We start from the raw sequence: 26,588 nt of genomic DNA on the forward strand, positions 1-26,588 counted from the left end.
CAGCTGTCAGGGCAGCAACAAACAGATTTCCACACGCTGAAATCTGGATCCCTGAAATCAATTATGACAGAACTCTCCCTCACAGAGAGCAGAGCAATCTCCTTTCACTCAACGTACACATTGTCCAAAACTACAAATATATACCAGAACTTCCCATGGACACATTTGAAACAGAAGATGACAAAGTACACTGGACCAGAGGGACAGCTGCACGCATGCTGGGACACTGGTGCAAGTCGGTAAACTAGTCATCCCCGTAAGCCTGCGTGTACAGGAGGGGAACAAAAATGTCATCGTTTTGGCCAAAAATTTCAAACTCACAGAGCCTCAGCTTGCTCTGCTTAGCAAAGGGCTTTCATTTATCCCCACTATGGGTATTAATAAAAACCAATTGCAACAGATTAGATGGGACCTACAACAAAACCACAGAAGGTTAAAATTGGCTATACACTACAAAAACACACCAGACTCTCAACCTCTCCCTTTTACTCCAAAATCAGACTGGACTCCTCCTAACAATACACTGCCGACTGAATTAATCACACTGAAAGAACGGGACATCAAAAGCTTTCAGTCCACTTCCCGGTTCATCCAAGAGAGGCACAACCTCACCATAGACGAGGCTGCAGCCCTCCGAGAACTGAGTAGGAATAAACAGATTGTCATCAAATCGGCCGACAAAGGCAATGTAGTGGTTATCATGGACAGACAACAGTACTTGTGGGAGGGCTATAGACAACTCCATGACAAAAATTATTACTCAGTGCTAGAAAGTCCCATCTACCCCGACACCATTCCTATTGTGGAGAAAATAGTTCAGTCATTGCATGACAAAAGATTCATCAATGCCAAGCAGAAAACCTACCTCTTAGGTGACCAAGAGCCAAGGGCCAGACTCTTTTACATGCTGCCCAAAATCCATAAAGACCCTGCTAAATGGAGCAAACCATATGAGATTCCCCCCGGCAGACCCATAGTCTCCGACTGCAACAGTGAAACCTACTTCACAGCTGAATACCTGGACTACTTCCTGAACCCACTATCTGTCAGACACAACAGCTATATCAAAGACACCTATGATTTTGTGGAGAAAACAAAGCAGCTCCGCATCCCTCTGGATGCTATTTTGTTTACAATGGACATTGATAGTCTCTACACCAATATTGACATCCAAGAAGGCATACAGGCTGTCAAAAATGTCTTCCAAAAATATCCTGACAGGAGAAAACCAGATAGAGAGTTGCTTCAGCTCCTAGAAATTAATCTAAGGAGAAATGATTTTGAATTCAATGGCGAATACTTCCTACAAACCAAGGGCACTGCCATGGGCAAAAAGTTTGCCCCGGCCTATGCAAACATATTCATGGCAGAATGGGAAACGGCAGTTCTTGCCTCCTGCCCCAAGAAACCTCTACATTATTATAGATATTTGGATGACATATGGGGGGTCTGGACGCACTCTGGGTCAGACTTTTAATTGTTTTTGGCTACTCTGAATAACCACAATTCTTCTATACATTTAAAATCCACTACCAACAACAGATCAATCGACTTTCTGGACACAACCACATTTAAAGGGAAAAACTTCACACAAACCCACCAATTAGACATAAAAGTATTCTTCAAGGACACAGACACACATGCACTACTCTTCAAAACCCGTTTCCATCCAAAACACACTTTTGCCGGGCTGGTTAAATCCCAATTACTCAGATTCCACAGAATCTGCACGCAGAAAGAGGACTTTACTCAAGCCACAAAAACCTTATTCTCTGCCTTGAGGAAGAGAGGCTACGCACGATCCTTCCTCAGAAAATCATTTAAAACCTTCCTAGACCTCAAACCTAGATTAGACACCAAAATATTACCCTTGGTCACCAAATACTCTTCATTCTCAGTGAAATTCATCAGAGCAATCAAATACAATTATCAGAACCTGATTGAAGCAGCTAACCTACTACAAGGTCACAGGCTTATTGCGGCCTTCCGTAAAAATAGTAGCCTACAAGACCATTTGGTCAAGGCAAAACTACAAGCACTACACACCCCAAAGTCCAAAGGACACAAAGAATTTTTTCAGCACCAAACCTGGGTGCAAAACAAATACAACAACAGGGTTTTCTGGACCTACCAAAGAGGAAGTCCACGCACAAAAAATTGTGTTTACCTAATTACACGCAAAGAATACAGCCTACAATATGTTGGGGAAACAGGCAACACTGTGCTTATACGATTCGCACAACATAGACACAATATTTTGAAAAACAAAGCGAGTCACACTCCTTTGGTCCGACATTTTTTATTACATGGCTGGCATTCAGTTCAAGCCACAATTTTACAATGTAATCCAAGATGGACGCGCTCACAGCGACAGAAAGCAGAAAGAGCATGGATTAAGAAATTGGGAACGTTACAACCTGGTGGACTGAATGAGAGATGGTGCTGAGCTGGTTGGATGTGTTGATGGCCTGTGCATTAATTTTGCCGCTGGTTCCCAGTTGTTGATAACATTTTGCCCACCATACAAATCAGGAAGTTTCCAAACCAGAAGCCCTGGATAAACAGTCAGGTATGTCAAATGCTGCGTACTCGTTCACTTGCCTTTAGATCAGGCAATGAGACCGAGTACAAAGCTGCGAACTACAGACTGAGAAAAGCCATCACAGCAGCCAAGAGGCAGTACAGAGGGAAGCTGGACAGCTTCTACTCTACTGCTGACTGAGGGCGGATGTGGCAAGGCCTGCAGCACGTCACAAACTACAGGACTAACACCACCAACATCACCACCTAAACAGACAGCCTGCCAGACGACCTCAACACATTCTACACCCGCTTTGAGGGCCCCAGCTACACTGCAGAGAGGGGGCCCACACACACCTGGACCACTCAACCCCCCTCCCCTCCACCAACTGTCTCAATGACCCAGGTACACAAAGCTCTGAGGAAGATCAACCCCCACAAAGCAGCAGGTCCTGACAACATTCCTGGACGGGCCCTCAGAGCATGTGCCAACGAGCTGGCTGACGTTCTCACCTCCATCTTTAACCTCTCCCTCAGCCAGTGCACTGTTCTTTTGTGCTTCAAGACCACGACCATCATCCCCCTGCCTAAGAAGAGCCCACCCACCTGCCTGAATGACTACAGGCCAGTGGCACTCACTCCAATCATTATGAAGTGTTTCGAGAGAGTGGTGCTGGCCCACATTCAGAGCAGCATACCTGACACTATTGACCCCCTGCAGTATGCCTACCGGCCCAAAAGGTCCACCTCGGATGCCATTGCTGCTGCCATCCACTACTCCCTCTCTCACCTGGAAAATAAGGACTCATACCTGAGGATACTTTTCATAGATTACTGCTCCGCCTTCAACACGGTCATCCCCCCCAACTCACCCACAAACTGTCCACACTTGGTCTACACCCCACCCTCTGTGACTTGCTCCTAGACTTCCTGACTGGCAGGCCTCAGTCTGTCAGGATTGGTAACAGGACTTCAGCCAGACTCATCACAAACATTGGCACTCCACAGGGTTGTGTACTCAGCCCCATCCTCTACACCCTGTTCAGCTATGACTGTGTCGCCTCCCACAAGGACAACATCATCCTGAAGTTCGCGGACAACACCGCAGTGATAGGACGCATTGCTGGCGGTGATGAGGCAGCCTACAGGAGGGAGGTGGCCACTCTGGTGTCATGGTGTGGAGACAACAACCTCACCCTCAACACGGACAAGACGAAGGAAATGATACTGGACATGCGAAAGGAGAGGAGAACGCATCAGCCACTGTTCATCCGGGAGCTTGAAGTGGAGAGGGTGAGCAGCTTTAAATACCTGGGTGTCCACATCTCTGAGGACCTCACTTGGACACCTCACGTCACGCAGCTGGTCAAAAAGGCCCGACAGCAGCTGTATTTTTTGAGGAGGCTGAGGAAGTTTGGCATGTCGCCTAAGATCCTCAGCAAGTTCTACAGCTGCGTCATTGAGAGTGTACTGACCAACTGCATCACGGTGTGGTACGGCAGCAGTACTGCCATGGACCGTAAACTCCTGCAGAGAGTGGTGAAGACTGCGCAGAAGATCACCAGGACTCCACTGCCCTCTCTGCAGAGCATCTACCACCGCAGAGTCCACAGGAGAGCTGCGTCCATCCTCAAAGACCCCTCCCACCCCCAGCACGGACTGTTCACACTTCTACCCTCAGGATGGAGGTACAGAAGTGTGAAATGCAGGACCTCGAGACTGAAGAAGTCTTTCTTCCCCTCTGCCATCAGACTCCTAAACAGCTGACAGGAGTTTGCAACCATGAACATAACATAACATAACATAACTGTTACACGGACACAACTGTTTACATGGACACAACTGTTCACGAATCACATTTTGTATTTGCACACAAATTTATTTATTTTTTTTCAGAATTGCACTACCGCACTGAGAACGGCACTACCTCACTTTATTGCCTTACTCAGAACTGCACTACCTCACCTTTGGCCTTATTGCTCTTATTTGTTTGCTCTTATTTTTTTTTTTTTTTTTTTTTGTATTTTATTTCTATTTTTTTGTAAATTCTCATTTTACTTACTGTGTGACATTTAGAGTGGAGGACAAAGTAAGAATTTCATTGTACAGGGAAACATGCGTTCTATCTGTGCATATGACAATAAACACTTTGAATCTTGAATCTTTGAATCTTTGCTTTACAGTAATGATGAGTGATTCAGGACTATTTATGTTGACATTCAATCAAACATGGAGTTCAGTGCATCTAGAAAGTATTCACTTTAATGCTTTTTTCAAAATAGATTGTTGAATTTTGAGGAAAATATTGAATTAAACAATAACACATAATTGTCATTATGGGGAATGACATTGTAAAAGAAGTTTGTTTGAAATCTTTGCAAATTTCTTAAAAATGAAAAAACAAAATCACATGTACATAAGTATTCAAGTTCTTTGCTTAATACTTTGTTGAAGAACCTTTTGCACCAATTACAGTATGATGTTACAAGTTTGGCACATCTATTTTTGGGCAGTTTCTCCCATTCTTCTCTGCAGTACCTTTCAAGCTCCATCAGGTTGAATGGGGTGCGTCGGTGCACAGCCATTTTGAGATCTCTCTACAGATGTTCAATAGGGTTCAGGTCTGCGCTCTGGCTGGGCCTCTTAAGGACATTTACAGATTTGTCCCATAGGTTTATCATCAAGGATCTCTCTGTACATTGCTGCATTCATCTTTCCCTCAAGCCTGACTAGTCCCTCAGTTCCAGTCACTGAAAAGCATACCCACAGCATGATACATCCATCACCATGCTTTACTGTAGGAATGGTATTGGTCAGGTGGGGAGTGATGCCCGTTTTCCTCCTGACATGACGCTTGGCATCCAGGCCAAAGAGTTAAATCTTTATTTCATCAGACCAAAGAATTGTGTTTCTCATGGTGTGAGTCCTTCAGGTGTGCTCTGAGCTCTGAGTCAGGTTTAAATACACCTCAAATACAGTATAGAGATCATGTGTGTTCTCAGATTGGAAAATTGAGATAGAATTTGGTGCTGGGGCTTCCTAAAAATGCCACATACTAGACTTTAAATTGAGTATTGTTTATTGAATTAAAAACTATGCCAACATTCCCAGAACCATATCAGCATTTGCCAGGGAAACTTTGACGTGTCGTTGGGAAGAGCGGGGCGTGAGCCCCCGACCCTATGCTTGGTAGGCGGCCACGCTACAAGCTGCGGAACTGCACACTTTCTGTGTGTTATAATTTTGCAGGACCCGAAAAGGGTAAACTAAGAAAACAAACCAAGAACTTAAACAGCTGGAGAGAGGGGATTAACTAAACTATAACCACACAGGGAAGGCAAGGGAACTAAGAAACTAGAGGAAATAACACAGAAAACCCAAACAACAAAACTACGCTGAAATAAACGGATAACCAAACCTCAGACCAAAACTCAAGGAACAGGGCACGAGAGGGCAAAGTCCAAAGGGGTAATCCACAGGGGTACAGGGGAAGCAGGAGAAGACAAAGTCCAAAGAGGTAGTTCACAAGGAGAGATCTCTAGGGAAGCAGGGGAGACAATCTGGCAGTGAGCAATGGGGAAAGCTGGGTATAAATAAACTGGGGAACAGGTGAAAATAATTAGAACAAAACAAGGAAGGTAAAGATACTAAACAGACTCAAAGGAAGGGACACGGGAGGAGCAACAAAATAAAAGCCCAAAACAGGAAATCAATTTAAACAAAACTAGACCAAAACCAGGGACTGTGACAGCAGCGTCCTTTATTACAATCAGAGTAACATTGTGATAAGATAGACCTGACGAAATCAGAGTTTGATTTCATGACTCATTCTAGTTCATTTCTAAAAATGTTATTAATATTTTGCTACTTCAAGTAATTCTAGTTGAATTTTTCACCATTTCATTTATATTTTATATACCCCAGCTTCTTTTCCACATCTTTACATGTCTAACCAGGGACATCATTCATATTTGAGGGGATAATGACATTTAACTAGGTCTCATTGTGAGCTAAAAAATCTAATCTAATTAAGTTAATCTAATTCGTTTTAAATTTCATCCTTTTTTGATAAAACACTGCATATGTGAGGATTGCCTCACTGTTTGAAAATATTTCTGATCTTATTGCTTTCGTATAGCATAACCCAAATTTCCAAGGTGAGGAGTAGAACTGTGTTCTTGTTTTTCTGAAGCCTTTTCCATGATTTATTGTTGTAAGACAAACAAAACAGTTGCTTTTGGAACAACCCCTGCTCTTCCAATAACAACTGTATTCTGATTAGGTTCCATAAAGATGTCATTGTTCTATGCAAGTAAAGCACATGATACTGCACTGTAATCATATCTTTTATCTTTGGTGATGTGACTTGGAGCTGTAATGCCTAAAGTATTCTTCAGTCGAAGGGTGATTAGGATCTAGATCAAATTGTTATAATTTGTATTGTGATTTTAACATGTTGATCATAAATGTGGAATATAGATGTGTAAAATGTATCATTTTTCTGAAATGTGAATTATATTCTGCCAATGGGGATTGTAGATTGGGAATTTGAATCATGTTTTAAAAATTACGATCAAATCATTGGAATTTCAATTGCAATATTTACATGTGGATCATGACTTTACATCATAACACAAAACTTTTAAAAAAGTTTATTAGATGTGGATCACATTTTTAGAATTTGGGTGTAACCTCAAAATGTGAATCAAATACTTTTAATCTGTGTCATATTGTTTAAATCTAAATTGCGATCTTGAAGCTTTGATCATGACTTTGGAATTTAAATCGTTTACCTAAAATGTTTTTTATGAAATTGGATCGAAAATACCTTTGTTTCGAGACATTTGTATTGTAAGTTGGGAATATGAATTGTGTACTGGAAATCTGCACCATGTTGTTGAAATCTGGACTATGATCTTGGAATGTGGATGATGTTTTTGAAATGTGGATGATGTTCTTGCTTTGCTGAAATTTAGATTTAGAAATTTAGTGAACATAGATAATGACCTTTTTTTAAATGAAAAAAATAGTTTATGAAATGTACAATCAGAATCAAATTGCCGGATTTGATAGTGATTTTGGAATGTGGATCACATAATTGGATTTTGGATTGAGATCTTGAAATATGAATCACGTTTTTTCAATCTAAATCACATTGTTGGAATTTGGAGTGTGCTCTTGGAATGTGGATCAGGTTTTTGCAATCTGGATCATATTGTTCATACTTTTGTTTCCTCTCACCCCAGAACTGTCACCACTGTATGACAATAACTTTGTGTCTTCTGTCTTTTCTCTCCCATATTTGTCTTTCTCCTTCTCTGTCTCCTTCTCTCTGTCCCTTTCTGCAGGTGTCTGGCAGGTGATTTCTAGTGTGCAGCTACTGGTCTTACCAACCTGCCCAATGTTTTGTTGTTGGTTTTTGTTGCTCTTTTCTTTTCTCTCTCCACTTTCCCCTTACTCCAACCAATGGTCAATGCAGATGGCCGCCCACCATGAGCCTGGTTCTGCTGGAGGATTCTTATATTAAAGGGAGTTTTTCCTCTCCACTGTTCCCTAGTGCTTGTTCAAGGGGAAATTGGCACTATATAAATAAAGTTAAATTGAATTAAATAGAATTGTTGGAACCAGGATTGTGATCTTGGATGACACTCTATTCTAATGATACTTCTTCTTCTATACGTCTATATATTGCAAAAAGGTATCAGTTATAGACTAAACCTTCTGAAAAAGAGATGTGTGAAGTGGGTGTTCCAGTCAATAAAAAAATGGAAGGACATAATTTTCTTGGAATTCTTCCAAGTTGGGTGTTCTGGCCCATTGTAAATATTCCAAAAATGTGGTATAATCCTTGGTCTTAACCTGTCCTTCATCTCAGATCTGAACCCCTCACTCTCCTGGCTGATTTCCCCCAGCTACTGGTAATTCTCCTCTTCTCCCTGAAATCTATGTTTTCTGGCTTGAAAATGAATGGCTTACTTTCCCTAGGTCAATGGTGGTCTTGATCTATCTGATGATTTTGGATCAATACAGAGGTGTCATTACAAATGACAACGTCATTTTGTCTAATGTGGCAGTTCTGGGGTTTGATTCCATTTCTCCCTTTCCTTCACAAAATGATACACTCCCTCGGGCTGTGGCAGAAAGCGACTTGCCATACCAAGACCTTGCAAGTAAGGGAACATATGTTAGTGTTGCCCAACCAGAATTCCACATAATTACAATTAGTCTAAACTTCTCAGGTTGATTTTGACACCAAGCCAAAGTCTCACAACATCGCACTCCTATTAAGGACCCAGACTAAGAAACGTACGTATATCTGGTGAGAGAGTCATTAAGATATGAGTGTAGATAAATTCCCCTAACCAACAACTCTATAAATGGGAAGATTATTTTTGGTAAACTAATTTCATTGTACATTGATGACCTATACTCAAATAATGTTCATAGTTCATAAATTAAATTATGTTTGACACTAAATTGAAATCATTTTTAAAAATTATTTAAAGTAACCCCAGGACACACTATCTGCTACACTGCTTTGGGCCTTGTAACAACAAAGTGCCTGCTGTGATATCAAACATTCCTCCAAACACGACCCAGCTTATGATCTCTTGTCCTATTTGTGACCTCTTCAATAGCCCATCTTGGTTGACTGTTTGCTAATTATCTAACCATAGGATTAAATTTACTCTATTCCCTCACAGTAGGGTAAATTTTTTGTTGCTTTGTTTATGTAGCTGAATATTTGAGAAGCTGAAACATTACTTTCAATTGCAATGAAAAGTGTTTTAAATCATACATTATGATTTAAGAGCTGTGACAGTAAAAACATGTACATGCTGATAAAACAAATATTATACTCTTCGTGTTGCTGAAGCCGAAAAAGACCTTAAATCAACATAAGCCAAGATACGTCTCATTCTCACCTCTCTTGCTCTCTGGATATTGTCATTATTATACATATCTCACTATTATTGTCTCAATCGGTCACCTTTGTTGCTATGCTGATGGTCAGGTTTTTCATGTTACCATGGTAACCACAATAGAAAACTGTTGTGTTTCCATGGAGACAGTAAAGCAGAGGAAATGGGAGATTTTTTAAAAATTGCAGCTTGCTGACAGCTGCTACTTTTGATGATGAGGGGTTATGGGGAGTAATGGGTGTATTTTGCATCTTTATACTGACTTCAGCTTATTAAACAGCTTTCATCATCACAACATCACAACAGACACAGAGACAGATGAAGAGAGGGAAAGACAGAAAGATGAATGATAATAGAAGGTTAAAAAATACTTCACAATAATAGCCCAGCTTTTCTCGTCCTCTCTTTTTATTATTCTTTACTCTCACTCTACAGACTGAAACAGCTCAATTTCACCCCTCACTAACACTGACTGTGCGTGTTACTTTGTGCATGTGTGTGACCAGCAGTCATTTAGCACAATGACAAACAGCCAGCAGGAAGAAAGAAAGGAGAAAGTGATGAAAGATTCATACACACATTCATACAGAGTGTATGTGTATTTATAAGACATTCTCTTTGAAGATTTTATAAGAAACAAAGGTAGACCGTTGTTACACAACACAATCTGTACCAGCATATAAGGAAAATATCTTATGTGCCTATAGTACTATGAATCTGAAGGCTTTCTTCTGACCACTGACACTAAACCAAACTTTTACTGGATCAGTCTGTTTATGTCCCTGTACTTGTTTGTGAATGCTGTTCCATCTGCCTGCTCCCTGATCTGCTGTAAAACGTTATATACACACTTTTCTTGGGGTGGCTGTAGCTCAGGAGAATTAACGGTTTGTCCACCAACTACAGGATTGGGAGACCATCACGTGGGTAGGAGTTCTGCTGAGTGTTCTGTGGACAGGAGGGTCTTACAACCGCCTGAATCAACTCCAGCCTGTTTTACCAACCTGAGCCCAAAATTGAAAATTAGATGTCATCTTTTACCCATTTGAAATTAGAATGGTCTGAGAAGACTTCACACTTCCAGAACATGCGTTGTGGTTAAACATGAAACCTTAGGTCACACTATAGATTGATTAAAGCCTGCACTAAAGCACAGATAGAAATTAACATCCACCAACAGCGAATGAACGTAATTTTATGTGATGGTTAACTGAGTTAACCTAGAAGCATTTCTGTAACATAAAATGATGATACTCAAAGAAATTGTTATTTTGTAAGAGGGCCATTTTTTTCATTCCACGATGCAGATTTATTGGGGAGTGTACCTGTTTCATTTAGACAGTTTAACAAAGACACACAGGGATTACCAAGGCAATGCAATTAGCTTTATTAAAATTAACCTCTGGTTATTTTGCTTATGTCATCACTTCCCCAGGTAGACTTCTCATGGAGATTACTCTGTGTCATAAGTACAAAAGGTACAGTGGAGTGGAGAATTGGCAAAAGAAGTGAATTTTTAAAAAGACGGATTCTTCATCTTCTACCTGCCTTATTTTAAAGTTTGACTAAACAGTTACTAAGCCAAAGCGGCCTACGAGACACATTGCACTGAGACATGTGGTCCCTACACATTCACACACGACCAAAAACATTGAGGAAGCCGGATCTTATGTTGCCATATAGTTTAAATATGTGACCCATTCTTCCAAAATAAGTAAAAGGTAAAGTAAAAACAAACCACTGCATGTATTTCCAGATTTCCCCTAAATAGGTTCCTATTCATAAATGCAGTCAACGTGGCTTTAAATCAAATGGGCAAAGAGGCAAGTACTTACTTAAGAGGAAAGAAACCACAGAGGCAATGTTCATGTTTTTTTTTCTAATGTTAAGTGGAGAGAAGCAGAGAAATAGTATCATGATTGGATTTTTCTTTATTAACTAATTTGCAGTTAATTTTATAGAAAAGTGCACCAGAAGCACCACAATCTGATTAAAATTAGCTGGAGTGAAATTTAACTAAGATTTGGAATAAGGATGTGTTCTGGTTTTGTTTAATCTGCTCAGCATATCAAATGTAAATTCCATCAGCTCACAGTAAGGCGTGTGCATGGGAGAGAGATAATGTCACTGTTTCACTTAAGTTTGAACTTGTTATGATATTCTTCACATGGAGTTACAGAGTTAAAACAAAAGAATGGCTGCAGATTATAATAAAATTAAGTGGATGGTAGATTTTAAATGCTCCTGAGTGAACTGCAGTGAGCATTTTATAGTCTGGGCTGTAGGTTTGTATTGTCTGCCAGGACATGGTATGCAGACCTGCCAATGCATTATTTGTTATGCATTATTTCAACAAAGCATATGACAAGAGATCTTTGTCTCAGTCTTTGTTCTTGAAATATATTTTATACGATCAAAATTGGAATTAAAATTTGTACGATTAGATTAGTTAGGGGTTTTATGACAATCTGGTCAGGATTTAAGATTTGCTACTTTTTTTTAGGTTCTTTAGATATTTGGTTTTAGTCTCTGTGCTGGAGGATTTTTGGCTCAGTCTCACAACATATAAACATGTTTTTAACATTGTCCAGCAGTTTCTGCTGTTATTTTGTGTAATTGAATCAGTTTTAAAGCTCTCCTATGCTGTCAAACAGACAATATTTTTTTAATCTTCTCTGTCCTGGGATTAAAACTTCAGTTTAAAGATTTCACTGCATATTTGTGTTTGTTCAAGAGCTTTTATCGAAGACTTAAAGAAAAAACAATGTTTGGTTGAAACCAACATGTGTTGAACCAGATTTAAATGAATGTGAAAGGTTAACATTTGTCACAGAATATAAACATTTACATTTACATTTAGTCATTTAGCAGACGCTTTTATCCAAAGCGACTTACAAGTGAGGTACAAGGCAAGCAAAAATCTAAGTCAAGGAGAAAATATCAAAGCAAAGTCCTATCAGAAAAGTGTTCACAGTTCACGAGATACAAGTGCAAGAGAGCAAAAAAGGGTTTTTTTTATATTAAAGATTTAAGTGCATAGGAAGATGCGGAAGAGTTCAGTTTTCAGCAGTTTTTTGAATATTGGGAGAGAATCAGCTGAGCGTGCAGTGTTTGGTAGCTCGTTCCACCATCGTGGGATCATTGTGCTGAACAGTTTTGCTTGGTGTCTTCTATGCGGTGCTGGGACCACCAGACGTCGTTCGTTGGCAGATCGCAGCGGGCGAGAAGGATTGTAGACTTGAATGAGTGAGTTGAGGTAAGCGGGAGCTGTCAAGTTAACAACCCTGTAAGCAAGAGACAGAGCTTTGAACCTGATGCGAGCAGCAACAGGAAGCCAGTGTAGAGATCTAAAAAGTGGTGTGACATGGGTTTTTTTTGGCTGATTGAAAATTAGGCGAGCTATCGCATTTTGGATCATCTGCAAGGGTTTGATTGTGGATATTGGTAACCCCATCAACAAAGCGTTGCAGTAATCAAGACGAGATGTGACCAGCGCCTGTACAATGAGTTGGGTTGTATATTCTGTGATGTAGGGTCTGATCTTCCTGATGTTGTAAAGAGCAAATCTGCAAGCCCTAGAGACTGAGGAGATGTGGTCCTTAAAGCTCAGTTGGTCGTCGACATAAACAAGCTGTTGTTTGTGTTTTTATTAAACAAGCTATTGTTTGTGTTTTTATTAATACTTTAGCAATAATCAGTTGGGAGCACACTGACTGACATTTGATAAACTCAGATGAAACTTGTCTCCTGTTTGTCTGAAAGATCGAGAAGTTAACAGTTAATCTCCTGCTGTCAATATTAGCTCAGGGTGTTTACAGCCTGAAACAATTACTGAGAACAAACACACGATTTGTGTTTGTTGATGAACACACACACAATATATAATTATCCCCATAATAGAAGTGATCCAACACATACACAAACACACAATACCGACATAATCTCCTGTTGTGATACCACACTATTATTGCCAGTACTGCTCTATGAACGTGTAGTGATTTTGTTAATATATGGAGCCAAATAACATGACTGTAGAGGACAGTGTCTGATGATGTGACTTGCTGGACTTTCACGTGTTGGGCTCAGTCTCCTGCTGCAGTTTTAGTTTTCTGTAAAGACGCAAACTAAGGGTAGATGATGATCTGATTGTTCACTCCGTTTCATCTTGGGCCCCCCTTAAGGCACGTGGCTCCTCAATATAACTGGCAAAAATGTAAGAACTTCATGCATCAGCATACAATGGGAAAATGGTTGAATCTGATGAAATACAGTAAAAATTTCAGATATCACTACTTTTCTTCAAAATGAAATGCTGACATTACAAAAATGCATGGTTTTATACTGTAATGGTAGTGAGATTAATGATGGAAGGTTTTAATGGAAGTCAATTCGGTGTTTTTGGCTACAAAAGTGTCCAGAGGGGGTATCTGGCACTACATAAAAAGTACTAATGCAATCAACTCAATTTTGTTGCTAATCTTTGACATATCCAAGACTCTAATCACCACCAATTAATTATTGAAATACTTAAACTGGGATTAAAGTGTTAAAATCCTGAAAATGTTTTAAAGTTTGTTAGTTTTGAGCAAGTTTGGAGTTGTTGAAGTGATTTATGAAAAAGGCAGAATAAATGATGTGATGATTTAATAGTAGTTTTTTTGTACATGTACCTTTCTGCCATGGTGTCCAGAGGGTGCAAAATGCATCAATAGAGTTAACATGTAAGAGTAAAAGACAACATTTTAGACAAGTTATTACTTATTAGTTAGTTATAAGACAAGTTATAACTAAAAATTCATGCCACAAGCTGTAGCCAAAATGATCACCAAATCAAAAAAAGAAAAATGTTCAAAAATGCCGGAGGGTTAAATATTGCCTGTTTGTATTTTGAGTCTTTTCCGTACAATACAAATTTATGAAAATGTTTGGATGATGAGCCGGCTTTAACTGTATAATAGACGTTTATTGTAATAAACCTGAATCATGGTCAGGGTTTTCCTTAAAAAACTCACTTCTATACAAACTGTCATGCTAGCAGCACTTTAATGGCTGTTTATGTTTAGGAATTAGTCACAACATCCTCCTTACAGAAAATAGCAATCTCACTTCTGACACTTTGGCTTAACTTCAGGTTGAGTTAGTGGAATGACCCTCTGTTATGTTCAAGTCAAGTCAAGTCAAGTGGCTTTTATTGTCATTTCTACTATACACAGTGGTACACAGTACACAGTAGAAACGAGATAACGTTCCTCCAAGAACCAAGGTGCTACAAAACAATTTCAGTTTTGTGTGTTGAGGAGCCTGATAGCTTGCGGGAAAAAAACTGTTGCACAGTCTGGATGTAGCGGCCCGAATGCTTCGGAACCTCTTTCCTGATGGCAGGAGTGTGAAGAGTGTGTGTGATGGGTGTGTGGGGTCGTCCATAATGCTGTTGGCTTTGCGGATGCATCGTGTTGTGTAAATGCGCATAATAGAGGGGAGAGAGACTCCGATGATCTTCTCAGCTGTCCTCACTATCCTCTGTAGGGTCTTGCAATCCGCGATGGTGCAGTTCCCAAACCAGGCAGTGATGCAGCTGCTCAATGGTCCCTCTGTAGAACATGGTCAGGATGGGGGGAGGGAGATGGGCTTTCCTCAGCCTTCTCAGGAAGTAGAGATGCTGCTGGGCTTTCTTGGTGATGGAGCTGGTGTTGACTGACCAAGTGAGGTTGTCTGCCAGATGAACACCAAGGAATTTGGTGCTCTTGACGATCTCCACTAATGATCCATCGATAATCAGTGGAGAATGGTCGCTCTGTGCTCTCCTGAACTCCGCTACCATCTCTTTAGTTTTGTCAACGTTCAGAGATAGGTTATTTGCTCCACACCAGGCTGTTAACCGTTGCACCTCCCCTCTGTAAGCTGACTCGTCGTTCTTGCTGATTAGACCCACCACGGTCGTGTCATCGTCAAACTTGATTATGTGGTTCGGGCTGTGCATTGCTACACAGTCGTGCATCAGCAGAGTGAACAGCAGAGGCCTGAGCACACAGCCCTGAGGGGCCCCAGTGCTCAGTGTGGTGGTGCTGGAGATGTTGTTCCTGATCCGGACTGACTGAGGTCTCCCAGTCAGGAAGTCCAGAATCCAGTTACAGAGGGAGGTGTTCTGGCCCAGTATGCTCAACTTCTCGATCAGGTGGTGAGGAATTATTGTGTTGAATGCTGAGCTGAAGTCAATGAACAGCATTCGTACGTATGAGTCCTTATTGTCCAGGTGGGTGAGGGCCAAATGGAGGGTCGTGGAGATGGCATCGTCCGTGGAACGATTTGAACGATACGCAAACTGCATGGGGTCCAGGGAGGTTGGGAGTTGGGACCTAATGTGCCTCATGACGAGCCTCTCGAAGCACTTCATCACGATGGGTGTGAGCGCGACAGGACGATAGTCATTGAGGCAGGAGACGGGAACAGGAACAATGGGTATAGATGAAGATGTCTGTAAAGACATCCGCTAGCTGTTCTGTGCATTCCCTGAGCACTCTGCCAGGAATGTTATCTGGTCCAGCAGACTTCCGTGGGTTAACTCTGCATAGAGTTTTCCTCACTTCAGCTGTGGTTAGACAGAGCACCTGGTCACTGGGAGGAGTGGTGGACTTCCTCGCCTTCACATTGTTCTGTACCTTAAACCTGGCGTAGAAGTGATTCAGCGCATCTGGGAGGGAGGCGTCACGGTCACAAGCAGGTGATGTTGTCTTGTAGTTCGTGATCGCCTGGATGCCCTGCCACATGCGTCGGAGTTGATCAAATCCACAATCATTTGAACATGAAATGCACAGGTAAAACACAAAGATACCTAAATCTTGTGCTGTAAAGGGAGTTAAAATAGTAAGTAACAACGATTAGCTCCAATTTCTGACCTACAAAAATTAAGAATCTAAAATATTTTTAAAAATCCAAATTGCTATAAACTGAATACTCAGCACTAACTGACTGACTTTTTGCACGATAACATGATTATTATTATGATTCAACCAGAGTCGATTTGTTTACAGGAGTGTGGACATATGATAAATGATGGTGTGAATAAAAAGCCCAGGAAAAACATGTAGTTCGCTGCGTCATGTAGCTTTTTAATAATCTAATTTGCACTTTTATGGCAATTGTACTTTTTTTAAGCCAATTATTTATTGATTTATTATTTCGTCGGTTTAATCATGTCATCTCACTCTCTGAAACACACACACACTGTGGAGCGGCTTGATGATCTCAGACTCCATTTACCGAAGGTTTAATCGGTTTGTGTCAGACACAGGGAGACAGAGAGGTGGGAGGAGAGAGACTCCGTGACCGTAGGAGGCTCTACTGCTCGCGCACCCACAGACGTCGGATCTTTTCTCCGCCGCAAACGCGCGCGGCGTGTTCGCTGGTACCGGGACTGTGTCTTTTGCTCCGTCTGTCCGTCAGTATTTAACGTTTGCGTTATTTCTACTTGAACATTCACATGTGAGAGGATGATGTGCGGACCTTTGTGAAGACCTGAGACAGCAGCCGCTGGAGGACCAAGCCGACGTTTAGGACGTGACAGAACCGGAGGAGTCTTAGTGGTACACGAGCTGGAGAAACTCCGCAATTCGGTGGGTGACAGATATCGGGATTTAACCCTTTTTAATGAACCCATTATTAACCTATGACATCCCACCGAACTACAGACTGAAGCTACACGCTCAGATACACAGGCTTCAAGTCCAAGTGCTCCTGGTGTCACGTTAGATTCTGCAGGTTGTAGCCCATTGTCATTTATATAACACATGTGTTCACATAACACATACCATCTAAATTTACTGACTAAAGTATTTAACTAGATCTTTAATTTATAATACTGAAGATAATTATGTGTGATGTAAATATTGATTGATTAAAACACATTATATAAGTTTACCTGTTGTAGCATTTTATAATTATGAAACCCTTCTTTAAGAAGAACTCAGATAAAATAGGAGGCATTCGTGTGTGTGTGTGTGTGTGTGTGTGTGTGTGTGTGTGTTTCTATTTGTGACAAGTTTAGAGAAATAAAACGTTTTTCCCTCCTATAAGTTTTGGCCTTTTGTTGGTCCTAACAAATTGGAATGTATGTTTTAAGGTTAAGAGGTGTGGTGTGTGTGTGTGTGTGTGTGTGTGTGTGTGTGTGTGTGTGTGTGTGTGTGTGTGTATACAGAGGCAGTTTTACAAAGTTTTATCTGGGATGGCACAAGTTTAGCAAAGGGATATCTCATATGGGCCACAATTAATGTGTGCACATAACAGATTTCTTAAAATATATACATTAACGCTAAAATGTAAGTTATTGGCCACATTCACAGACATACTGTACTCTTGATAGTTGCTATTTTCCATAACCTATATTGCTGAGCAAAGTGGAACAGTAATCTTATTAATAGACAGAAGAATCCATTGTTACCGTGTCACTGCCCTTCACAGCCTAAAGCTGAAATAAGGTAAGCAATTCGCTAAGTACTTCCAGTTTTTGTAAAAAAGTTCTATTACATTCTTTATACTACACATTTCCTTTGTAATTTAGTTTAGTTTTTTAACATTTTGGTATTGTGTCTACAGACACCCAATTAATACCAATGAGGCTAGACTAAATTGCATATAGTGCATTCAGAGAGTATTGACACCGCTTAACTTTTTTCACATTTTGTTATGTTACAGCCTTATTCAAAAATGGTTAACATTCATTATTTTCCTCAAAATTCTACAAAGAACACCCCGTACTGATAACATGAAAGAATTCTTTTTGAAATATTTGCAAATGTATTAAAAATAAAAACTTTATAAAATCACAGGTAAGCATTAATTAATTAATTAATTAATGACATTTGCCATGACACTCAAAATTAAGCTCTGGTGCATCCTGTTTCTACTGATGATCCTTCAGATGTTTCTACAACTTCCTTAGAGTCCACCTGTGTGAAATTCAGACCCTGAGCACAAAGCCAAGATAACAAAGAAGTGGCTACAGGACAACTCTGTGAACGTCCTTGAGTGGCTCAGCTATTACCCAGACTTGAACCTGATTGAGTTTTGAAAATTGCTGTGCACTGATGTCCCCATCTAACCTCATGAAGTTTGAGAAGTACTGCAAAGAAGAATGGGAGAAACTACCCAAAAATAGGTGTGCTAGAAAAGGCTGTCAATGCATTTATTAGCTCCTGTTTGGATTGTTGTAATGCTTTATATAGTGGATTTACCAAATTACTAGCTCCCATGCAGCTTGTACAGAATGCTGCAGCATCTTTCCTAACAAATACTCCAATAAATGAACATATCACCCCAATTTTATCTTTTTTTCTATTGGTTACTGGTAAAATCCAGGATTTTAACTTTTGTTTTCAAGCTATGAAAGGCCTTGCTCCACCTTATTTATCAGACCTCCTTAAGCCATATAGGCAATCTAGATCTTTATGTTCACAGGGTCAGAGCCTACTGGCAGTCCCTCGCACTAAGTATAGGATATGGGGTGACCATGCCTTTTCCAGTTGTGGCACTTATTTTATAGAATGGTCTTCCACTATAACTGTGTCAAAATGCAGATACAATTTTAAATTATAACTCAAAAGACCTTTTAAGTGGGCATTTCTTTTAGTGGAGCATTAAGACACCCTATTGTGTACTTATATATTGATTGGCTTGTGTTTTCTTTTCTATCTATAGTATTTAAATTATATGTTCTGTATTTAGACTGGATAGTTTTGTTATTGTCTGTGTTTTAGTTCTTGATTATCTCACGAGTGTGTACGGGAACAGACCCAAGAGTAAACACAGCGAGACGGTGAACTTTATTCAGAAAGATCAAGGAAAAGGAATAATAACCAATTCATTCAACCTAACGAGGATAAAGCTGAATAGCTGTAGATTCAGAAAATTGAATAAAAGATGGGCACTAACTCATCAAGCTAGTAACAGCAAACCAAACAGAACACACAAAAAAGCTAACCAAGGAACATGACCACCAAACCTCAGACCAAAGGAAGGCAGGCAACAGCGTCCAAATAACACAAGTCAGGCAACCTGAAGACAGGGTTTTCCATCCAGAAAAGACAAGGATCTAGAAGGGAACTGTGGTGAGTGCTGGGTCTAAATAGGGAGGGGAACAGGTGCAAACAGAAATGATAGGGAATGAGTGGTGAAGCTAGAGCAATGAACTGGGAACAGGACATAGGTAAAAGGGCTACAAAATAAAAGTCCAGAACAGGAAGTGAAGCTGAAGGCCTGTCTGGGACAGCTGGTCAGAGGCAGGTCGGGCTAGAGGACTGGGAGGAGGCTGGGCTGGAGGCTGGTGATGACAACTGAAGCCCTCCGGGGGCCGGGTAGGAGGTCCGGCAGGAGGCCGGCATCTATGGCAGAAGCCCTCCGGGGGTCCGGCTTGGAGGCCAGCATCAGTGGCGGAAGCCCTCCGGGGGTCCAGCTTGGAGGCCGGCATCAGTGGCAGAAGCCCTCCGGGGGTCCGGCTGGGAGGCCAGCATCAGTGGCGGAAGCCCTCCGGGGGTCCAGCTTGGAGGCCGGCATCAGTGGCAGAAGCCCTCCGGGGGTCCGGCTGGGAGGCCAGTGTCTGTGGCGGAAGCCCTCCGGAGGCCAGGTAGAACAGCAGGAACCAACCAAAGGGTGATCAAAATGAGGATCAGAACCAGGACGGCTGTTGTCCGACCCAGAGGCAGGAACAGGATCAGGGGCTGGCGAAGCATTGGCGACCCTGAAGGCTGGGACAGGATCCGAGCCAGTGGTGACGTCGAATGGCTTGGAGACATCGGCCAACGCAGAAACAGGAACAAGAGAAGCATCGGCCAACCCAGAGACAGGAACGTGACCAGAATCAGGGGTGATGCCTGCAGGCCCAATGACTGGAACGAAAACTAGACGAACAGGAACTAGAAATGGACCCACCGTACGAACCGGGACAAAAACTAGATGAACAGGAACAGGACCTGGACGGACAGGAACTGGACAAGTGGCAGCTGACCTCTGCATTGGGACAGCACCGGGAGAGGCCTGAGCAGGATCCCTATAGGCTGCGTTGAATAGGACAAGCCCCCCTGGACCGTAGATTGCGTCGACCGACTCCAGAAGCTGAACCGAAGTGGCGGCGTTGACCCGCTCAGAGACAGGAACAGGGACAGGATCAAAACCGGGGGCGGCATCGACCCGCTCGGAGACAGAAATAGGAAGGAGATCTGCAAAAGAGGAACAGAGGAGGAGTCAGCCGACCCAGAAACAGGAACTGGGGAAGACAGACTGTTGCTTGACCCAGGGCCAAAGGCAGGCTCAGGGGTGCTGATAAACTCAGGGGCATGGGCAGGCAGGTTGTTAAGCAACTCAGGGTCAAAAACATGAACAGCTGAGAAGTCTTGGACTGGAGGAAGTTGTGCTCATCCAAACTAAGCCCGAGTAGTAAGTAGTAGTAAGATCTGATCTCAGTAGTAAGATCTGGACCTTATAATCTCCACCATTTGACGAGCTACCACACAGCAAACCCTGGGATCTCTGTAGGCCTACATTTTTTTAAAGACTTACCAGGATCTGATGGACTACAGGATATTACTCTTTTTGTTCTAAGCCCGACACTGTATTTGGTGTTGGAGTGAGGGGCATGGCTGGAAGTTTGAGGTCTGGAGGAACAGGTTTGGCGGGATCTCTGATGTCTTGTGGGTGATTTCCTAAGTATGGTGGTGTCGCCTTCTGTGGCTGAGGAAAAGGAACTGGCAGGTCAGGAGTACGTTGCATGGAGGCTGTGTTTTGGTGGAGGTTTCTCTTTCGTGGGGTTGAAACAGGAACTGGTGGACAGAGTAAAGGTTGGGAACTGGTGAGACTGTGGTTGGTTTAGGGCAGAGCAGGTAACAATTACACTGAACAAGAATGTGAAACAAAAACTGTAAAACTCAAACTGAACACTAGGAAAAAATGACTAGGGAAACCAAAAAGACACAGACCAAAAGTGAACACTAGGGACAAGGACTGAAGATAAAAATGTCATAAGGACCAAACACTGACTGAAAACAACAATACCATAAAGACATAAACCATAAACCAACAATACCATAAACACACACACACAATAAAAGAACAATTAGGGAACACGAATAAAAAAACACACCAAACTTCAGACCAAGATGCAGGTAACGGAAATCCACATGAAACCAGTCAAGAGTCCAAAAACCATGAGACAGGTAAAATGGGAGCCGGGCTATTGCATGAATAGTAAAGACAATGATCTGACAGAGAACCAAGGGGAGAGTTAATTTAAAGGCAGGGGAACAGGTGAAAACCATTGTGACCACAGAGTGGTAAAGGTGGAGAAACAAACAGGAAACAGGAATTGGAAAAAAAAGTGGTACAAAATAAAAGTCCAAGACAGGAAGTAAATGTGATCATGCGGGGCTTAGACAGAGCAGAGATTGAAGTGAAGGATGTTGAAAAAGGAAGAATGTGTAGCTTTCAAGGAGGAGATGAGAGAGGCTCTGGGTGGTCAGGAGGTGGTTCCAGATGGCTGGACAACTAAAGCCAATTTTATCAGGGTACTCTGTGTTTCATCGAGAAAGAGGAAAGAGGAAAAAGAGACTTGGTGGTGTCAAATCAAGCTTGACAAAGAGCATATGAGGACTCGTATGCTAGGTTGAACACTAAAGAGGGAGATGTGGATTTGTAGAGGTTGGTGAGGCAGAGAGATAGTGATGGGAAAGATGTGCAGCAGATTAGGGTGATTAGATAATGAGAGAAATGTACTGACAGGTGCCAGGAGTGTGATGGGAAGATGAAAGGAGAACTGAAGAGTTGACTGGTGACTGGTGTGGAGAAGGAAGTAGAAAAGATTAGTAAGAGTGAAGTCAGGAGTATGTTGAAGAGGAGGAAGAGTGAAAAGGAAGTTGGTCCTATGGAGGTATGGAAGTGTCTAGGAGAGGTGGCAGTAGAGTTTCTGACTAGTTTGTGTAACGAGATCTTGGAGAGTGAGAGGATGCCCCAGGCATGGAGGAGAAATGTACTTGTGCCGATTTTTAAGAACAAGGGAGATGTGCAGAGCTGCGGGAACTACAGAGGAATAAAGTTGATGAGCAATACAATGAAGCGGTGGGAAAGAGTAGTGTTAGCTAGGGTAAGGGCAGAGGTGAGCATTTGTAAGCAGCAGTTATTTCTAGGCATGGTTTCATGCCTAGAAAGAGTACAACAGATGTGTGCTGTCAGTGTGACAGAGGAGTTCAAGGTTGGTGTGTCTGCATCAATGTCGACTCTGAGCCCCCTTTTTTTTGCTCTGGTGATGTACAGCCTGACAGATGAGGTTAGACAGGAATCTCCATGGACTATGATGTTTGCAGATGATGTTGTGATCTGTAGTGAGAGCAGGGTGGAGGTAAATCTAGATAGATTGAGGTCTGATCTGGAATAAATGTTAGCCACAACAACATAGAATACATGTGTGTGAATGAGAGGGACCCAAGTGGAACGATGAGGTTAGTACTTAGTGTCAACGGTTCAGAGCAACAGAGAGTGTGGAAAAGAGGTGAAGAGGCGTGTGCAAGCAGATTGGAACAGGCGGAGAAAAATGTCAGATGTTTTGTGTGATAAAAGAGATCAGCAAGAATGAAAACAAAGGTGTTCAAGACAGTGGTGAAACCAGCAATGTTGTACGGCTTAGAGGAAGTGGCACTGAAGAAAAGACAGGAGGCAGAGCTGGAGGTAGCAGAGCTTAAGATGTTGTGGTTCTCTTTGGGAGTGACAAGGATGGACAGGATCAGGAATGAGAACATCAGAGGGACAGCTCATGTTAGATGTTTTGGAGATAAAGTCAGAGAGGCCAGATTAAGGAGGTTTGGACATGTTCAGAGGAAGGACTGTGAATATATCAGTGGAAGGATGCTGAGATTGGAGCTGCTAGGCAGGAGGTGAGGAAGACCAAAGATGAGATTTATGGATGTAGTGAAAGAGGACATGAAGTTAGTAAGTGTGAGAAAATAGTATCCAGAGGACTGGGTTAAATGGAGGCAGATGATTCCCTGAAAGGGAACAGCTGAAAGGAAAAGAAGAAAAAGAAGGGGATCTGGGGATTGAACCACTGACCCTGCAGTTGGTTAACAACTATTCTAACTCTAGATTAAGATCCCTGTGGGTAAGCAGCTGTGGCTCAAAAGACATAAGAGACAGTGAGTAGAGCAAAGGCACTAAATGCAACAGAGGCAGTAGAGACCGTAGACTATGGTAGATACAGTAAAGATAATAGAGTAAATAGATACAGGACAGACAGGTAATCATTATTAACATGAGACTGAAAGATCTGTCCTCCTTAAACTTTAGTGAAATATCATTTTCCTTTTGTCACTGAAATACTGATGAATGATTGATGTATTAAAGAGGAGTGTATATGATGCTGGCAGTGATGCAGTATTTATAATGTATTGATTTTGCTTTAACTAGTTATCGGTTCAGTATTCCCATGGCAAAGTTGTAGTATTTATTCAATATTGATGAGGCTGAATAAAACGTGATGAAGAACTTATGTAGTGTTGATACATATGATAGTCGTCTTTCTCCTTCTCTGTCTCCTTCTCTCTGTCCCTTTCTGCAGGTGTCCGGCAGGTGTTTTCTAGCGTGCAGCTACTGGTCCTACCAACCTTCCCGATATTTTGTTCTTGCTTTTTGTTGCTCTTTTCTTTTCTCTGTTCACTTTCCACTCACCCCAACTGGTCAAGGGAGATGGCCGCCCACCCTGAAAATGGTTCTGCTGGAGGATTCTTCCGTTAAAGGGAGTTTTTCCTCTCCACTGTTGCCTAGGGCTTGCTCCAGGGGGAATTGTTGGGTTCTGTATATACATATTTATAGATTTTAAAGTGTATAGTTTAAAGTGTCTTGAGATGACTTTGTTGTAAAATTGGCAGTATATAAATAAAGTTGAATTGAATTGATAGTATAGGATGATATAATAAACAAATAAACAATAAAATAAATAATTAAAAAAAACCCTGTTCAAGCTTTTTGGAGGTTTGGGGGTTGGGATTTGCTTTATCAAACTTTTGAATGGGAATGTCCTTGTGAAAAGTTTAATTTCATCCGATATTAGTAAATATAGTTTTTGACACTCTTTTACTGAATGATGATCAGTCTGTTGCTGTTGCTGTGTGTTTGATACAGACCCTGATTGGTCTTTGTGTCTGTCAGGTTGTGATTTCATTATGATGCTGCCAGTGTCCAGGTTCAAAGGTCAGCCAGTTGGTGTGGCAATGACCACTTCCCCTTGGCTTTCCATCACCTGTGACCCTTCTCCCCATTGGATGTGGTTGGCTAGCTGGATCCAGGCCACACCTCCTCTGGTCTTCTACCCCCCTACTGTGTGGGTACCCGAGTACAGACACCTGATACAGGTAACACACGTCATACGGTGAAGTTTTAGTTCTTAACGTTTGTAATTCATTGTTTTTCAGGGTGTTTTTTTTTTTTTTTTTTTTGTAGCTTAACATACCAGAATAGTTTTCACACAATCCTTAGCTGCCCACAAACTGTAGCTGCTAAACTTCCTCATTAACTAACAAAAATTGGGAATGCTGGCTTATATATAAATGTTTAATGGATAGTAATTAGGGTGTGCAGGTTAAGTGGGTTATTTCTCTTCATTTGTCTAATGTCCAGTGTAAGCTTCTTCTGTCGTCTGCAGACCGCATTAAATTTGGATACCTGAAGCCACTTATTAGCAACTTTATTTGTAATCTGTCTACTCTTGTATCAGTAAAAACGCAGTAAAGCAATGCAGATTCATCTAAAATGTTTTCTTTTTTTTCTTTTCTTTTCCTTTCGGCTGTTCCCTTTCAGGGGTCTGTAATGGGTTTAGCTAATAGGACCCAGAAGCACAGACACAAGATGAAGGTTTAAGAAAGCTTATTGATAATAAAAGTGGAAATAGATGATTCGTGATCCAAAGGCTGGGGAGTCTGATTACAGGATGCAGTTTACTGAGCGATAGAGGAGGGGAGACTGAGCATTGTAGCTGGAGACAGCAGGGGATTGAAAATATGGTGAAGTAGAGGAACAGGTGAGTGAGTGGGGAGAGCAGAAACAGGCAGAGCAGAGCTGGGCAAATTCCAGATCAGAGGTCCTGAGACAATGTGTAGACTGAGAGTTTGAGGTCCACAGAGCAGACTGGGTCAGGTGCAGGAAACAGGAACTGGACAGAAAACACTGAAGACAGGAGACAGGCTGGGGCAAAGCACAACAGGGTTAGAGCACTGAAAAGGTCCAGGTCTAAGAATCCAGTATCCAGATGATAGAGCACAAGGTCAGGTTCAGAAAACTCAGGTTGATATGCAGTAAGCCGACACCAAGCAATTAAACCAAGCAGAGTCCACAATCCAAGAAACAGAGTCAATAATGAATTCAGAGTTCTGAGCCAGGCCAGAGAGAAACACAATCCAGAATCCAAGTCAATGAAGCAGAGTTCAGATAATCAGAAAGAGTTATGTAGCCTGGGGGTCAGACAGGTACTCAGGTTCAGAATGCAGAATCCAGGTCAGCTCTCCAGTCGAAGTGGAAGATCTGCTGAAGAGAGCCATAGTTTTTGCCCCTTTAGATACCTGGCTGCAGGTGAATGGTGTTAGCTGCAAGCTTATATCGCTGGACAGTCTGTAAGAGGGCTTGACAAGCTCATCTCCAGGCAAGGTGACATTGGTGGGCAGATACTTGGTCTCTCTAGGCTTTTAAATAGAGGTGGTTGGTATCCATACAGTGTCTGGTATGGTGCTAGCCCCATATCAGATGATGGTAGAGAGTTTTGTGCATATTCAACCCGGACTACATTCTTGGACAAGGAGGAGGGATCCCGAGAACAGAGGAGACGAAGGCCATTCCCCAGATCCCGATTCAATCTCTTACACTGACCATAAGACTGGGGATGGAATCCAGAGGATAGGCTGACTGTGACCCTGAGCAACCTGTAGAACTCTCTCCAGAATCTGATGGAAAATTGGGGATCACGGTCAGAGACAATGTCATGGGGAAGGCCATGAATCCTGAAAATGTGCTGTAGGAGAAGCTGTGCTGTTTCCTTGGAAGTGGGTAACCTAGGAAGGGGAATGAAGTGAGCCATCTTGGAGAATCTGTTAACCACGGTGAGAATGGCGGTGAATCCAG

The 26,588-nt window shown here is 41.8% G+C and overlaps 1 protein-coding gene across 4 annotated transcripts in view; it reads left to right on the forward strand.

Annotated features, from left to right (window-relative positions):
- Window positions 1-16,695: 16,695 nt before the first annotated feature.
- The window catches only part of tcerg1l (transcription elongation regulator 1 like), a 35,731-nt gene continuing 25,838 nt past the window's right edge, over window positions 16,696-26,588 (forward strand). The window contains exons 1-3 of one of the 4 annotated variants that reach the window (XM_067488881.1): window positions 16,696-17,056; window positions 24,037-24,829; window positions 25,275-26,566. Coding sequence is in view for 3 of the 4 variants with exons in the window: in XM_067488879.1 (XP_067344980.1) it covers window positions 24,641-24,829 (189 nt within the window). In the remaining variant the exon portion in view is untranslated. The remainder of the gene's footprint in view (window positions 17,057-24,036; window positions 24,830-25,274; window positions 26,567-26,588) is intronic. The other 3 variants (XM_067488879.1, XM_067488878.1, XM_067488880.1) reach the window with 3 other exon arrangements.

Source organism: Channa argus, chromosome 20 (genome assembly GCF_033026475.1).
Source record: "Channa argus isolate prfri chromosome 20, Channa argus male v1.0, whole genome shotgun sequence".
In the NCBI taxonomy this organism is placed as follows: Eukaryota; Metazoa; Chordata; class Actinopteri; order Anabantiformes; family Channidae; genus Channa; species Channa argus.